Source organism: Thunnus thynnus, chromosome 19 (genome assembly GCF_963924715.1).
Source record: "Thunnus thynnus chromosome 19, fThuThy2.1, whole genome shotgun sequence".
NCBI lineage: Eukaryota > Metazoa > Chordata > Actinopteri > Scombriformes > Scombridae > Thunnus > Thunnus thynnus.
In genome coordinates, this window is record NC_089535.1 from 290,457 (window position 1) to 305,000 (window position 14,544).

Genomic DNA, 14,544 nt, shown 5'->3' on the forward strand with positions numbered 1-14,544 from the left:
CTATCAGCTTCATTTGTTTGACAAACATTTCATCAACAAAATGTCATTTTCACAACCTGTAATTTCAGAAAACTTGATGAACTTTTGTTGATTTATGTTGATTTGATTCAACAGAACCGTTTTGCTTGAGTTCATTAAAGTCTCCTCAAACATGTTTTAACACCTGTGGCTCTAGTCTCGCAGGTCACGTGATGGCGCTGTCGCCTTATTTGATCTTTAAAGTTTATAAAATAAGAGCTCCTCCGCTCAGGTCTTTTACTGTGAAAGGTCAAACAGGAAACGCTTATTTTAAAGATGGCGGCGGCTCTTCACGCCGCGAACAGTTCTGTGTTTTTCGCGCCGTTTTGTCGGTTTGCTGCCGGTAATCTCGCGCAGAAAGCTTCGGTTTAGACGACATGCGGAGCGCGTTCCCGCACAGACTGACCGGATGCGGCGCGTGAACCGGACGTTGGTTTTATCGCTGCTGATCGTCAGCAGCTCGGTGTTCCTGCTGTTTCAGCTGCACTACTACCGGAAATACGTCAGCAAGGTGAGACCCTCCCCCACTGTAAACAACAACAACAAGAAATCAATAAACACACTGATCGTCAGCTGGAGTCTGAACCATGAAGCAGGTTCAACATATCCAGCTGGCTTCACTGAGCCTCACATCGTCCGTCCAGAACCAGAACTATGAAGAACCAGAACCAGAACTATGAAGCTGTTACCAACCAGCTCAGTAACTCTGGTTAACAGCTACGAGCGCGTTCATGTGAAAGAGGCGGGTTGTTAATCACGAGCGCGTTCACGTGAAAGAGGCGGGTCGTTAATAACGAGTGACGTCATCAGAACCATGAATGAAGTTCTTCATATGAGATGAAACAGTGAAACCAAGAACCTGCAGATTCAACCAAGTGAAATGTAAACGAGCCTGTAATCATACAACAAACACTAGAAATCATAAATAAATCAAATACATGTAGGAATTATTCTATATGACTGAAGTATAGAGGGAGTATTTTCACTGTTTACAAACCATCTGAATATGTCACATAACAAACTTAAAGTAACGTCAGACTGTTTCTGCTGCTGAAGCAAAGAGTGTAAAAGTATTTAATGACTGATGATTTATAATCATGGAGCCAATTAACAGTGAGGATTATTGATCTCTGGTGTTTATCTGCAGTTGTCTGATGTTATTCTGACTGCAGCCATGAATCAGAGAGTAAAATCACTATTAAACTATTAAAATATGTGTTTAGTGTCGTAAACGATCTCCGTTTGTTAGAAGCTCTGATTTAAAACCAGAAACACGGAACAATAAAATGTTTCTACTGATCTATAAAAATATATATTGATCTTTTTTACTTGTGACTTTATTGTAACTCGGGACTTTTGTCCATGTCGGGATCCTGTAGGAAGGATGACGCTTTATTTCCAGTGATCTGATTGGTCAGATGAAACACTGCTTACATGATTAATAATTAATAATTAACCGTCTTCGTTTTGATCCTGAAACAACAAATTAAAGTCAACAGATTTAATTTGTGACATTTTAAACTCTGATTTCCCATCATGCCTCTCCTCTGCAGCCTGGCCCTCACATCCTGAGCCGAACAGGTCACCTGACCGCCAGCGATGTCCAGTGGGTGAGTCAGTGCTAATGTTAGCATCACTGCTAACTGTGATGCTAGTATGTTAAACCTGTAGGTGTTGAATCCTCTTTGGTTTTTACATTTTCACACTTTTTAATGAAACTGTTTCGTCATCCAATCAGCTCCTCCCTTCCTGTTATGGCAGCCGTTACCATAGAAACCATTGTCCTGTGTCTTATGGTCTCAGCAAACAGTGAAGAAGTTTGTGGCGTTGGCGCAGCACTTCAGGCTGCCGCTGTTCCTCGCCGACACCGCCGCGCTGACACTGCTGTCCCAGGATGCTTTGCTGCAGCGCGACCGGCTGGTGCGAGAGCCGCACTGCAGCTTCCTGTGCTCTGGCCGGCCAATCACGTCCTTCGCTCTGCATGCCAACCTGTGGAAGTACGATGTGAGTCTGTGATGTGATCATGGTCCACAGAGAACCTGCGACTGGTTTTACAATTAAAACTATAAATATATTTTATTTTGCATCTCTTCATTTACTTCATTTTGGTTCAATATTTGACTATATTTGAATAATGTGTTTATATTTAAATGTTTTTTGTCCGTCTGTCAGCCCGGCTTCCTATTGGCTGCCGAGCAGAAAGGCTTTGAGTTCCTGGAGCTGCGAGGAGAGGACCCACGATTGGCCAGTTTGGACACCCTATCAGGAGAGGACATCCCCTTGCACTTCCTGCTTCGCCTCCACGGTTACATCATCCAGGTGGGTGGGGCCACTACCTGCTGACACCCGCACAGAATCACCTAGCAACCACCAAGAATCTCCTAGCAACCACCTAGAGTCACCAAGAAACGAATAAGAATCACCTAGAAACCACCAAGAGTCTCCTAGCAACCACCTAGAGTCACCTAGTAACGAATAAGAATTACCCAGAAACCACCAAGAATCTCCTAGCAACCACCAAGAATCTCCTAGCAACCACCTAGAGTCACCTAGTAACGAATAAGAATTACCCAGAAACCACCAAGAATCTCCTAGCAACCACCTAGAGTCACCTAGTAACGAATAAGAATTACCCAGAAACCACCTAGAATCTCCTAGCAACCACCAAGAATCTCCTAGCAACCACCTAGAGTCACCTAGTAACGAATAAGAATTACCCAGAAACCACCTAGAATCTCCTAGCAACCACCAAGAATCTCCTAGCAACCACCTAGAGTCACCTAGTAATGAATAAGAATTACCCAGAAACCACCAAGAATCTCCTAGCAACCACCAAGAATCTCCTAGCAACCACCTAGAGTCACCTAGTAACGAATAAGAATTACCCAGAAACCACCAAGAATCTCCTAGCAACCACCTAGAGTCACCTAGTAACGAATAAGAATTACCCAGAAACCACCAAGAATCAGAGTCACACAGAATCAGCAGAAACAACCTTTAGGAACATTAAGTCTTGTAATATTGTAGTTAATGATGTATTTTGTTCCAGGTGGTGTTCCTGTACGAGCGTAGTGGGAACTACCTGTGGCACGGAGCGCTACGCCTCAAAGCAAACATGGACCGAAGTTTCGCTCCTTTCAAACTGCTTGACTACGGACGCCACGCCGGATCCTACGACAGGTCTGAGTCTGAAAACACGCATGTTCATATAAATATAAGCAGGGATGGGTATCACAGCATGATTGAAGGCAGTTCTGTTGGTCCTGATGTGATAAAACTCAAAGACTCAGGACGAATCAATACAGAAAAAAACCAGGACTGCAAGCTCGGCCTTTAATTTGAAGAGTTGTTTTCTGCCTCTTTGATCTTAAAATCTGTGCAGTGATCCTCTCACAACTTAAAAAAACAGCATTTTCACCATTTTGTGACTTTGTAACTAATATTGTAAATTATATTTTTGAACACGTGTTAATGTAACATGTGATTAATGTGTGATGTCGCCCCCTGCAGGCCGGAACTGGTCCTGACGGTGATGGACGGCCTCGACGTTCGAATCCCGCGCAACGTTTCCCGCTTCCTGTCTGAGCAGCGACACGCCCGCTTCCTGGAGTGCCGTTACCGTGACGCCCGCAACTTCCTGCAGGTCAAACAGTAAACTGAGCTTTTATTGTGAAAGGTTGGAAGGGAAACGGGGATGAAAGAGGAAAGAAGCGTTTTAGAGATAAAAAGTGAAAATGTGAAAAAGTTAATAAAAACTGAATTTAAATATCAGCTGCTGATAAAGTTTTAAATTTAAAAATATTAGAAAAACAAAAGCATTTATGTTTAGAAACAGCAAATGTGTCTGCATATTGTATTGGTGCGGATACAAAAAAGGCTAAAACGGCGCATCAGATGGCTACCAAAAGTCATCGCTCACTTGTCAGCTGGGCATGCCACCACATACTAGCAGGAGGAGAAATAAGAGGAAGAAGAAAAGTGAAGAATGATAAGTGTGAAGGATTATCAGAGTTGTGTTTTGCACTTCCGTTCCAGGAAACCTAATAAAACCCTCTCTCTCCACTGTCTGTGAATGCAGCTCTACCCTGATGACTCGTCTCCGGACGCCGTGGACTTTCGGCAAAAAGTGAAATCTTTGCTTCATTTGGCTGCTCGAACACTCGCTCACCTCGACATCCCGTTCTGGCTCAGCAGCGGCACCTGTCTGGGTAACAAGCTAACATGCTAACATCTCAGCAGAAAACATATAACACGCTAACATAGAGAGTGTGTTTATTTACTGGAGACGTTCCCAGACAGGTAGATTTGTCCCGTACTCTCTCTCTCTGTCTCTGTCTGTCTCTGCGGGTGTCTCTCGCCCCCTGCAGGCTGGTTCAGGCAGTGCAGTATTATCTCGTACAGTCGGGACGTCGACATCGGGATTTTCATCGTGGACTTCAGGCCCGACATCGTCGCAGCGTTCAGGGACGCCGGCCTGTCACTCAAACACAAGTTTGGAAAGGTGAAAACATTATTTTTGTAATTCTTGTCTTTTTTGGTGTGTGTTTCTGTCACCTTTCACATTTAAAACTTGTAAAAACATTTTGCAGCTGATATGACTTCATTTTAAAGATCATTAACTTTATGTTAAAGAGCCGTAGTTCAGTAAAACAGCAAACTAATGCGTCGGATGATCAGGATGGTGGATCGGGGTGGTGGGTCGGGGTGATGGATCGGGGTGGTGGATCGGGGTGGTGGGTCGGGGTGGTGGGTCGGGGTGATGGGTCGGGGTGGTGGGTCGGGATGGTGGATCAGGGTGGTGGATCGGGGTGGTGGATCGGGGTGGTGGGTCGGGGTGGTGGGTCGGGATGGTGGGTCGGGATGGTGGGTCGGGGTGGTGGATCGGGGTGGTGGATCGGGGTGGTGGGTCGGGGTGATGGGTCGGGGTGGTGGGTCGGGGTGGTGGGTCGGGATGGTGGATCGGGGTGGTGGATCGGGGTGGTGGGTCGGGGTGATGGGTCGGGGTGGTGGGTCGGGGTGGTGGGTCGGGGTGATGGGTCGGGGTGGTGGGTCGGGGTGGTGGGTCGGGATGGTGGATCAGGGTGGTGGATCAGGGTGGTGGATCAGGGTGGTGGATCAGGGTGATGTTGGGCTCCTGTGCTGTAAATTGACTCGCTTCTATCTCATCACTCTTTCAAGTTATTTGCAATGTTGAAACTGGCGGCTGCAGAGCGAGCAGTGTTGAGGTGGTACTCGTTATTACATCACACCAGAAAGTCAAATCAGATCAGGAGGAAGCTTCATCATGAGCCTGCCGCCACCGCCATCGCCACCGCCATCGTCACCCAGCGCTACGCTGAGTGTTTACGTAACGTCTGTAGTCACAGTTTGCATCACTGCCGGATGACGAGCAAAGCAGCACACTGGAAGTGTTGCTGGTTGTTCAGCAGATAAAAAGTCTTTACAGCCCTCCGGAGGACGGACGTTTACGTCAGGAACGACTGAAATTCAGTTTTGGAGATAAAAATCCATCTTTTATTACAGCTCAGAGGGATTTTTAGAGAAATCTAAACAACTTTTGGTGAATAAAAAGTCACAGATATGCTTAAAATAGACTCAGTGTTTATGAATATTAGTCAGAAACAGAATACACATCATTAATGCTGCTGTGTTATTTTATTGTGATAGTGTGTCTTTTATTTTGAAGTGCAGGTGGAGGACAGTCTGGAACTTTCCTTTCTGAGCGACAACGTCAAACTCGACATTTTCTTTTTCTACGAGGACGGAGACGTCGTCTGGAACGGAGGAACGCAGGCGAAGAGCGGCAAAAAGTTCAAGTAAATAATGTTTTATATTTTCTGTTGTAAGTTTCCATAACTCATCTGCCCTTATATATATTATATATGTCACCTGTCTTTATATATATTATATATGTCACCTGTCTTTATATATATTATATATGTCATCTGTCTTTATATATATTATATATGTCATCTGTCTTTATATATATTATATATGTCATCTGTCTTTATATATATTATATATGTCACCTGTCTTTATATATATTATATATGTCACCTGTCTTTATATATATTATATATGTCATCTGTCTTTATATATATTATATATGTCATCTGTCTTTATATATATTATATATGTCACCTGTCTTTATATATATTATATATGTCACCTGTCTTTATATATATTATATATGTCACCTGTCTTTATATATATCATATATGTCATCTGTCTTTTATATATATCATATATGTCATCTGTCTTTATATGTATTATATATGTCATCTGTCTTTATATATATTATATATGTCATCTGTCTTTATATATATTATATATGTCATCTGTCTTTATATATATTATATATGTCATCTGTCTTTATATATATTATATATGTCACCTGTCTTTATATATATCATATATGTCATCTGTCTTTATATGTATTATATATGTCATCTGTCTTTATATATATTATATATGTCATCTGTCTTTATATATATTATATATGTCATCTGTCTTTATATATATTATATATGTCACCTGTCTTTATATATATTATATATGTCACCTGTCTTTATATATATTATATATGTCACCTGTCTTTATATATATTATATATGTCACCTGTCTTTATATATATTATATATGTCATCTGTCTTTATATATATTATATATGTCACCTGTCTTTATATATATTATATATGTCACCTGTCTTTATATATATTATATATGTCACCTGTCTTTATATATATTATATATGTCACCTGTCTTTATATATATCATATATGTCATCTGTCTTTATATGTATTATATATGTCATCTGTCTTTATATATATTATATATGTCATCTGTCTTTATATATATTATATATGTCACCTGTCTTTATATATATTATATATGTCACCTGTCTTTATATATATCATATATGTCATCTGTCTTTTATATATATCATATATGTCATCTGTCTTTTATATATATCATATATGTCATCTGTCTTTATATGTATTATATATGTCATCTGTCTTTATATATATTATATATGTCACCTGTCTTTATATATATTATATATGTCATCTGTCTTTATATATATCATATATGTCATCTGTGTATGTCTTCCTTTGTTTCTGAAGTTTTTGTTATAAATAAAGTTTTTTTGTTTTTTTTCGCCAGGTACATCTTCCCTCGTTTCTCGCTCTGCTGGGCGGAGCTTCTCGAGCTGAAAGTTCGAGTCCCGTGTGAAACACTCGACTATGTGATGGCGAACTACGGCGCCTCCTGGAGCGTCCCCGTGAGGAGCTGGGACTGGAAGTCGTCACCTAGCAACGTGCAGGAAAATGGGGTGTGGCCTCCTGCGGAGTGGGAGGAGCTTATTCAAGTTTACTGAGAGGACACAGACTGCAGAGATGTGACTGAAAATTAAAGTAACACTGAAACTACAATAAAGACAAACTGAAAAGACACAAAGACGTTGAGTTGTTTTTATTTATTTATTCATTTTGTGCTAATTCATATAAACATTAATACAAATACACAGAAGTGTTGGTTTATGTGTCAACAGCCACAGCAAATCCAATATGTTGATTGATTTTTTCCCTTCATATTGCAGCTGCAAACAGCAGCTACAGGTTACAGGTTACATGAACATCCAGCAAACATCAGCTGTCATTTTCTACATTTAGCAGGTTTCTCATTCAGAGAGAAACAGCAGAGAAAACCCAAACTCACAGGTCCACCTTAAAACTCACAGGTCCACCTTAAAACTCACAGGTCCACTTTAAAACTCACAGGTCCACCTTAAAACTCACATGTCCACTTTAAAACTCACAGGTCCACCTTAAAACTCACAGGTCCACCTTAAAACTCAGAACTTGTTGAGGTGTTACATCAGTCAGTGTGAACATACATGAAGGTCAGTCCACACCAGGAACAGCTGCTTCCTTTCAGCCAGTGCTGCAGGCTTGAAGCTTCTGGTCCTGGATGGAGCGCTTAGACTTCTGGTCCTGGATGGAGCGCTTAGACTTCTGGTCCTGGATGGAGCGCTTAGACTTCTGGTCCTGGATGTAGCGCTTAGACTTCTGGTCCTGGATGGATCAGTACTAACCTAATAATGACACACGCTGTACTTCTACTGTAATAATAACTCAGATCTGTGTGCTGTCATGTCTCTCCACACCAGCAGGGGGCAGCAGCCGGACACCCATGTGAACATGGAGCTGCTGGATCATTAAACCCAGATGTTTGTGGAGCTGAAGAGGAGGCAGCAGAGCAGGAGCTCAGCTCACAACCAACAACTCAGTCAAGGATTTTATATCTTTGCACAGATGATCCCTTTAAACATTCAGGCTGGAATTATTCTGTATGTATTTACTCTCCAAAATGTGTCAGTCCGTAAATACTTTCTGACTTTTCTGCTCTGTCTGTGGCCCCAAATATACTGTTGAAGACGTAAATCTTTCAATATGACACACTCATCATTTTCATTTAAAAACTAGACCTACAAGTAAATGTACTGCAGTCCAAACACCTGACACATTTCCTATCCAGGCCGATCAGGAAGCAGGGAGCGTTTATCATATTGGAATACATTTGAATGTTATATATTAAATTAAAAGTGAAACACTGGACCGCAGACAAGAACATTTACGTATTTTTAGTATTTTTATCCCAGAACTCTCTGATGGTCTGTCAGAGTCAACAAATTCTCTTAATTGCCTGAATTTGTTGTAAATCACTTGTTTCATCCTGAACATCACCACGTTCCTGAAGTTTCACCATCAGCATCACGGTGCTCCTAAAATGTCCCTGAAGGCCTCGTCCACACGTACACGGCTATCTCTGAAAACAGGGTTTCGCTCTCTTCATTCTCATAAAACATCCTGTCAACATGAAAACATAAAACACAACTGACGTGCTGTGAAGAGCCAAACAGCAGGTGGTGATCTGCTTCTGAAGAATGAATCTGCTCGTATCAGAGCTGCTAGCATGAAGCTCGCTGTCAGAGATCCTCTAAACCTGATATCACAGGACTTGGTGTGCATATCAAATTTCACACCAGTTTTATCTTTGTGAGATATAAACTGAAATGTATTTGACTTTACTTTAATGCTCCTTTACTGCTGACGAGGGACAGTTTGTGGGTATTAATATTTCCTCCTCTGTACCTTCAAAATGTCAAAACTACATTTACTTTAACTTTAAAAATAATCACAATAAAACAAATGTGGGCAAAAACAACAGAGTTCCAACAGCTTATTTATCTGTTTACTTTAGGTTCTAATTTTGCAATTAAGGATTTTTGCTGTGAAATATCATCATAATAATATAAAAATATGAAGGCATATGTATCAGGAGCCTTTATAGTAAATACGAATTAAAACAAAATAAAAACGAGGAAGTGTCTAACACGTTGCTGTGATTGCTGTTTATACATAAAGTTTTATTTGAAAAAAGAAAAAAACACCCTCGTGACACAATCACGTGACCGGTCCGCAGCGTGACGTGCCATCAGCTGACTGCAGGCAGCAGAGGAAGAAGAAGTCAGATCGTCGTCGACCTTCATCCCGGTGAATCTCTGCGCTGTTTCCTCCGTCTGTGATCCGACATGGCGAGTCAGTCTCAGGGCATCCAGCAGCTGCTGCAGGCCGAGAAGAGAGCCGCGGAGAAGGTCGCCGAGGCCCGCAAACGTGAGTAGGAGAGCCGGCCTGAGGGCCCCGCGGAGGCCCCGCAGCCGCTGACCGATCAGACATCACAACAGTCAATCAGATGCAGTTAATATGATCGATAACTGCTGATCACGCTTAACGTCACAGAAACAAGCAGAGTCTGGTCATACAAACACGGTTATGTGTTTGTTTCCATAGAAACACAACGTTCATATGTTTGTTTCCATAGAAACACAGAGGGGTTTATGATTGATTGCTTGATTGGTCATTGATATGTTGAGTGACAGTCTGCTGGTAAAGTCTCAGGAAATATTTGCAGAAACTCCTGTTCAGGTCACGTGATCTGTTCAGGTCACGTGATCTGATGGTTATTTTCATTTCCCCGCGTGTGTTTGCAATGTTGTTCCTGTGAGTCACTGAGTATTATGGGATAGATGACAGCTTGTGATAAAGAGTCACAGAGGATGACTGGAGAGAGAGAGAGGACAGATCATTGATTGATTGATTGATTGATTGATTGATTGATCAGATCTGAATCAGTTCAGTGATTAAAGCAGACACACACTGTGTGGACAAAATAACAGAAACAGTTTTGGTATAAATCCGTCTGAGGGACATTTAGTTCAAACGTTGTTTCAGCTGCAGATGAATGAATGAGTTTTATTTTACCTGTTTAATCAGCAGCCAATAAGATCACTAGATTTTAAACTCAGCAGCCAATCAAAATGTTTTACTGGAAATAAACCAGATTAAGATCCATTTAAACACAAATATCAGTAAAACTAGAAGATAATAAACATAATACATCTATAAAGTTTCACACTGATACTGAAATGTAACTGGTGACAATAAATCACTTTAACAAACGACTGAAGCAGAAATGTGCTTTAATGTTAGTGATGGAGGATAAAATCCACAGTGTGTCCACACTGAGTCATATCAGTGGATATCTGACACATTTACAGTCTTTGTGTTTCCCTGTTGAGCTGCAGGTGGAAGTATAGTAACAAAAAGAGGAACTTTGGCACTAAAAAGACTGTAATGTTGAAAGATATCTACTTGATTTGACTCATTTGGACGCTGAAGCTTCATATTAACTTCAGATAAACTTTAAATACATTAAATACATTAAATACATTAAATACATCAGTATGAACAGTAGAATGATTACAGCAAGAGAAACACTGACTGTTGGTTTAACACTGAAAAACTGTGAACTCGTCCTTTAATATGAAAACTGACTCTGACTGACAGCTGATTGATTGTCTCTCTGATGTATTGATTGATTGATGTATTGATTGATTGATTGTCTCTCTGATGTATTGATTGATTGATGTATTGATTGATTGATTGTCTCTCTGATGTATTGATGTATTGATTGATTGATTGATTGATTGTCTCTCTGATGTATTGATGTATTGATTGATGTATTGATTGATTGTCTCTCTGCAGGTAAGAACCGTCGTCTGAAGCAGGCGAAGGAAGAAGCTCAAGCTGAGATCGAACAGTATCGACTGCAGAGAGAAAAAGAGTTCAAGACCAAAGAGGCTGCTGTAAGTATTACAATACTACTGCAATACTACTGCAATACTACTGCGATACTACTCTAATACTACTACAATACTACTGCAATACTACTACAGTACTACTGTAATACTACTGCAATACTACTGCAATACTACTGCAATACTACTGCAATACTACTACAATACTACTGCAATACTACTACAATACTACTACAATACTACTACAGTACTACTGCAATACTACTGCAATACTACTGCAATACTACTACAATACTACTACAGTACTACTGCAATACTACTGCAATACTACTGCAATACTACTGCGATACTACTCTAATACTACTACAATACTACTGCAATACTACTACAGTACTACTGTAATACTAGTACAATACTACTGCAATACTACTGCAATACTACTACAATACTACTGCAATACTACTACAATACTACTACAATACTACTACAGTACTACTGCAATACTACTGCAATACTACTGCAATACTACTACAATACTACTACAATACTACTACAATACTACTACAGTACTACTGTAATACTACTGTAATACTACTGCAATACTACTACAATACTACTACAATACTACTACAGTACTACTGTAATACTACTGTAATACTACTGCAATACTACTGCAATACTACTGCAATACTACTGAAAATACTATTTCTACTACTAATTCTACTATTCCTACCTCTAATACTACTAGTACTCGTAGTACTGGTACTAATTCTTTGCCAGCTAAACAGTTTTTTTATTTTCTATCTATAAATGTTAACATGTTTTAAACGCCCCCCCTCCCCCCCCAGGCCCTCGGTTCCCATGGCAACAGTGCGGTGGAGGTGGACCGTGACACGGCCGAGCGGATGGGTCGCATCCAGGCCAGTTACCGTGGCAACCGGGAGACGGTGCTGGGTGACCTGCTGAGGCGCGTCTGCGACATCCAGCCGGAGTTTCACGCCAACTACCGCGTAGCCGGCTGAGGGGGCGGGGCCAAGACGGAGGAGACGTGAACGTTAGCATCGTTAGCATTGTTAGCTTGGATCACAGCCAGAACGCTGGATTTGAGTTTCTGTGACGTTATTAAAACGTTGCCACGTCGTTACTGTGTTGATGTTTACTGAATATTTATATTTATCACAATTAATCAATTAATTTGTTTTATTTTGTTAGTTTCTTTGTTTAAGTCCTCCAAACTATTTCCTGACCCTAACAAAGTAAAAGTCTTTCTTCACTGATTAAAATCAAATTAAATTAAAACATCTGAACTTAAAGCTGATTGGCTGTTTGTCCTCTGCACTCTCCTCCAATCAGGGGTCAGGACTCTTCTCTGCTCTCACCTGATTGGCTGCAGAAAGTGAAAAAGCTTTTATTGTGAAAGTCCATTTCCACAGTGTTTTGTTGTTGCTGTTTCCTGTGACCATGTGACTTCCTGCTGATGTTTGTGATGACTTCCTGTTGATGTTTGTGACGTGATGCTGATGAGGAAACAGAAAATATTAAACTGACTGTTGATTGGCTGAAACTGTGTGACGCTGTTCTGTTATTGGTTTAAGGCCAGTGGGTGGAGCATCAGGGTTGTTGCTATGGTTATGAGGAGGCTCCAGGCTGAAACTTCCTGAACAAGCTGATCAGATTCATGACATTAAATGATGGATGAACGATCGACGCTTAATAAAACTTTATTGATCAACTTGTAAACTGGTTTCCCGCTCTGACTCGGGTTCTGCCTGTTGCCATGGTGACCTGTAGTGTCAGAGCTCCATTGATGATGCTTTTGTCATCGATTGATCTGAATCTGATCAGCTGTTCTGGAACCCAAAATCACCTTCGTCACCATCACCTTCATCATCATCATCATCATCATCATCATCATTCAGTGACTTTATTTCAACAAATTTAAACATCGTCTCTGAAATGCTGTAAAACACGTTCAGATTATTAAAAACAAAAAACAATCTCCAACAAACTTCAGTCTCATCATTAGAGGAGTTTATTGATCTGAAGCTTCAGTGCAACAGCTGGAAGCAGATGTTTAGCAGCTGAAAACAGATGTTTAGCAGCTGGAAGCAGATGTTTAGCAGCTGAAAACAGATGTTTAGCAGCTGAAAGCAGATGTTTAGCAGCTGAAAGCAGATGTGCAGCAGATGGAAGCAGATGTTTAGCAGATGGAAGCAGCTGAAAGCAGATGTTTAGCAGCTGAAAGCAGATGTGCAGCAGCTGGAAGCAGATGTTTAGCAGCTGAAAGCAGATGTTTAGCAGCTGAAAGCAGATGTTTAGCAGCTGAAAGCAGATGTTTAGCAGCTGAAAGCAGATGTTTAGCAGATGGAAGCAGATGTTTAGCAGCTGGAAGCAGATGTTTAGCAGATGGAAGCAGATGTTTAGCAGATGGAAGCAGATGTTTAGCAGCTGGAAGCAGATGTTTAGCAGATGGAAGCAGATGTTTAGCAGATGGAAGCAGATGTGCAGTTACAACATGCAGAAACACAGAAGCTTGTTAAACCAGTGAAGCTGCTGATCAACGCGCTGCCACTACTGATATATTCACTACTGATATATTCACTACTGATATATTCACTGCTGATATATTCACTACTGATATATTCACTACTGATTGACACTTTATTCATCGTCACATTCTTAAGTTAATTAAAGTTTTATTTCATGTTTTGTTCTGTTTGTTTCCTCAGAACATCATCACAACGCATCAGCAACGTTTTGCATCACATTCATCCACACAGACAAGAACTGAACACAAAACATCCCATAATTACAGCCAGAACAGAATGAGGTGCTGTGACGTCACCACACGTGATGTCATACAGTGCGTAACGTGATTTATTTCTTCTTCTTCTATTTTATTACCTTTATTAGTTTCTAACTGAATATTTGGTTTTCTGTCATTTAATGACAATAAAACTGAAATAACTTAAATTTGATATAAATAATAATTAAAATAATAATTAAGGTTTTATACATACATCATAAATGAGACCTTTGCACGCGCTCATCAGCTGACTCAGTATAAACACCGCTTACGTGGCTCCTACAAAGCCCCGCCCCTTAACGGCAGGACTCGCCGCCTGATTGGTCCAAACTGGAAGACACGAGCCATCCTCCCCTTACTATAAGCTCCTCCCCTCTGTGCTGCGTATAGACGTCATGACGCAGGACGCGGAAGTGGCGGCGCAGTAGACGGCGGTGAGGAGAAGTTGAGGAGACGACAGACTTTCTTCTTCTTCTTCTCTTTCTTCTTCTTCTCCTGTTTTATTTTTTAGTTTCTTGTTTTTGAGCCAAATCGGAGGAAAAGAAGTAGAAGAAACACC

General features: G+C 40.8%; 3 protein-coding genes across 3 annotated transcripts in view; all 3 read left to right on the plus strand.

The window, feature by feature from the left end:
* Window positions 1-265: 265 nt before the first annotated feature.
* fktn (fukutin) lies at window positions 266-7,476 on the plus strand. Its single transcript, XM_067573600.1, has 10 exons — window positions 266-529; window positions 1,572-1,628; window positions 1,822-2,022; window positions 2,191-2,337; window positions 3,068-3,198; window positions 3,529-3,661; window positions 4,097-4,226; window positions 4,386-4,519; window positions 5,710-5,834; window positions 7,183-7,476. The coding sequence occupies exons 1-10, from the start codon at window positions 428-430 to the stop codon at window positions 7,394-7,396; spliced, it is 1,374 nt and encodes a 457-aa protein (XP_067429701.1). The 5' UTR covers window positions 266-427; the 3' UTR covers window positions 7,397-7,476.
* Window positions 7,477-9,489: 2,013 nt separating this feature from the next.
* atp6v1g1 (ATPase H+ transporting V1 subunit G1) lies at window positions 9,490-12,743 on the plus strand. Its single transcript, XM_067573603.1, has 3 exons — window positions 9,490-9,695; window positions 11,127-11,227; window positions 12,028-12,743. Exons 1-3 carry the CDS (start codon window positions 9,614-9,616, stop codon window positions 12,199-12,201), a joined length of 357 nt encoding a protein of 118 aa, XP_067429704.1. The 5' UTR covers window positions 9,490-9,613; the 3' UTR covers window positions 12,202-12,743.
* A 1,626-nt stretch (window positions 12,744-14,369) lies between these two features.
* The window catches only part of slc31a1 (solute carrier family 31 member 1), an 11,930-nt gene continuing 11,755 nt past the window's right edge, over window positions 14,370-14,544 (plus strand). Inside the window, exon 1 of the mRNA XM_067573602.1 lies at window positions 14,370-14,544. This exon is cut by the window's right edge and continues 13 nt beyond it. The gene's annotated coding sequence lies outside the window, so the exon portion shown is untranslated.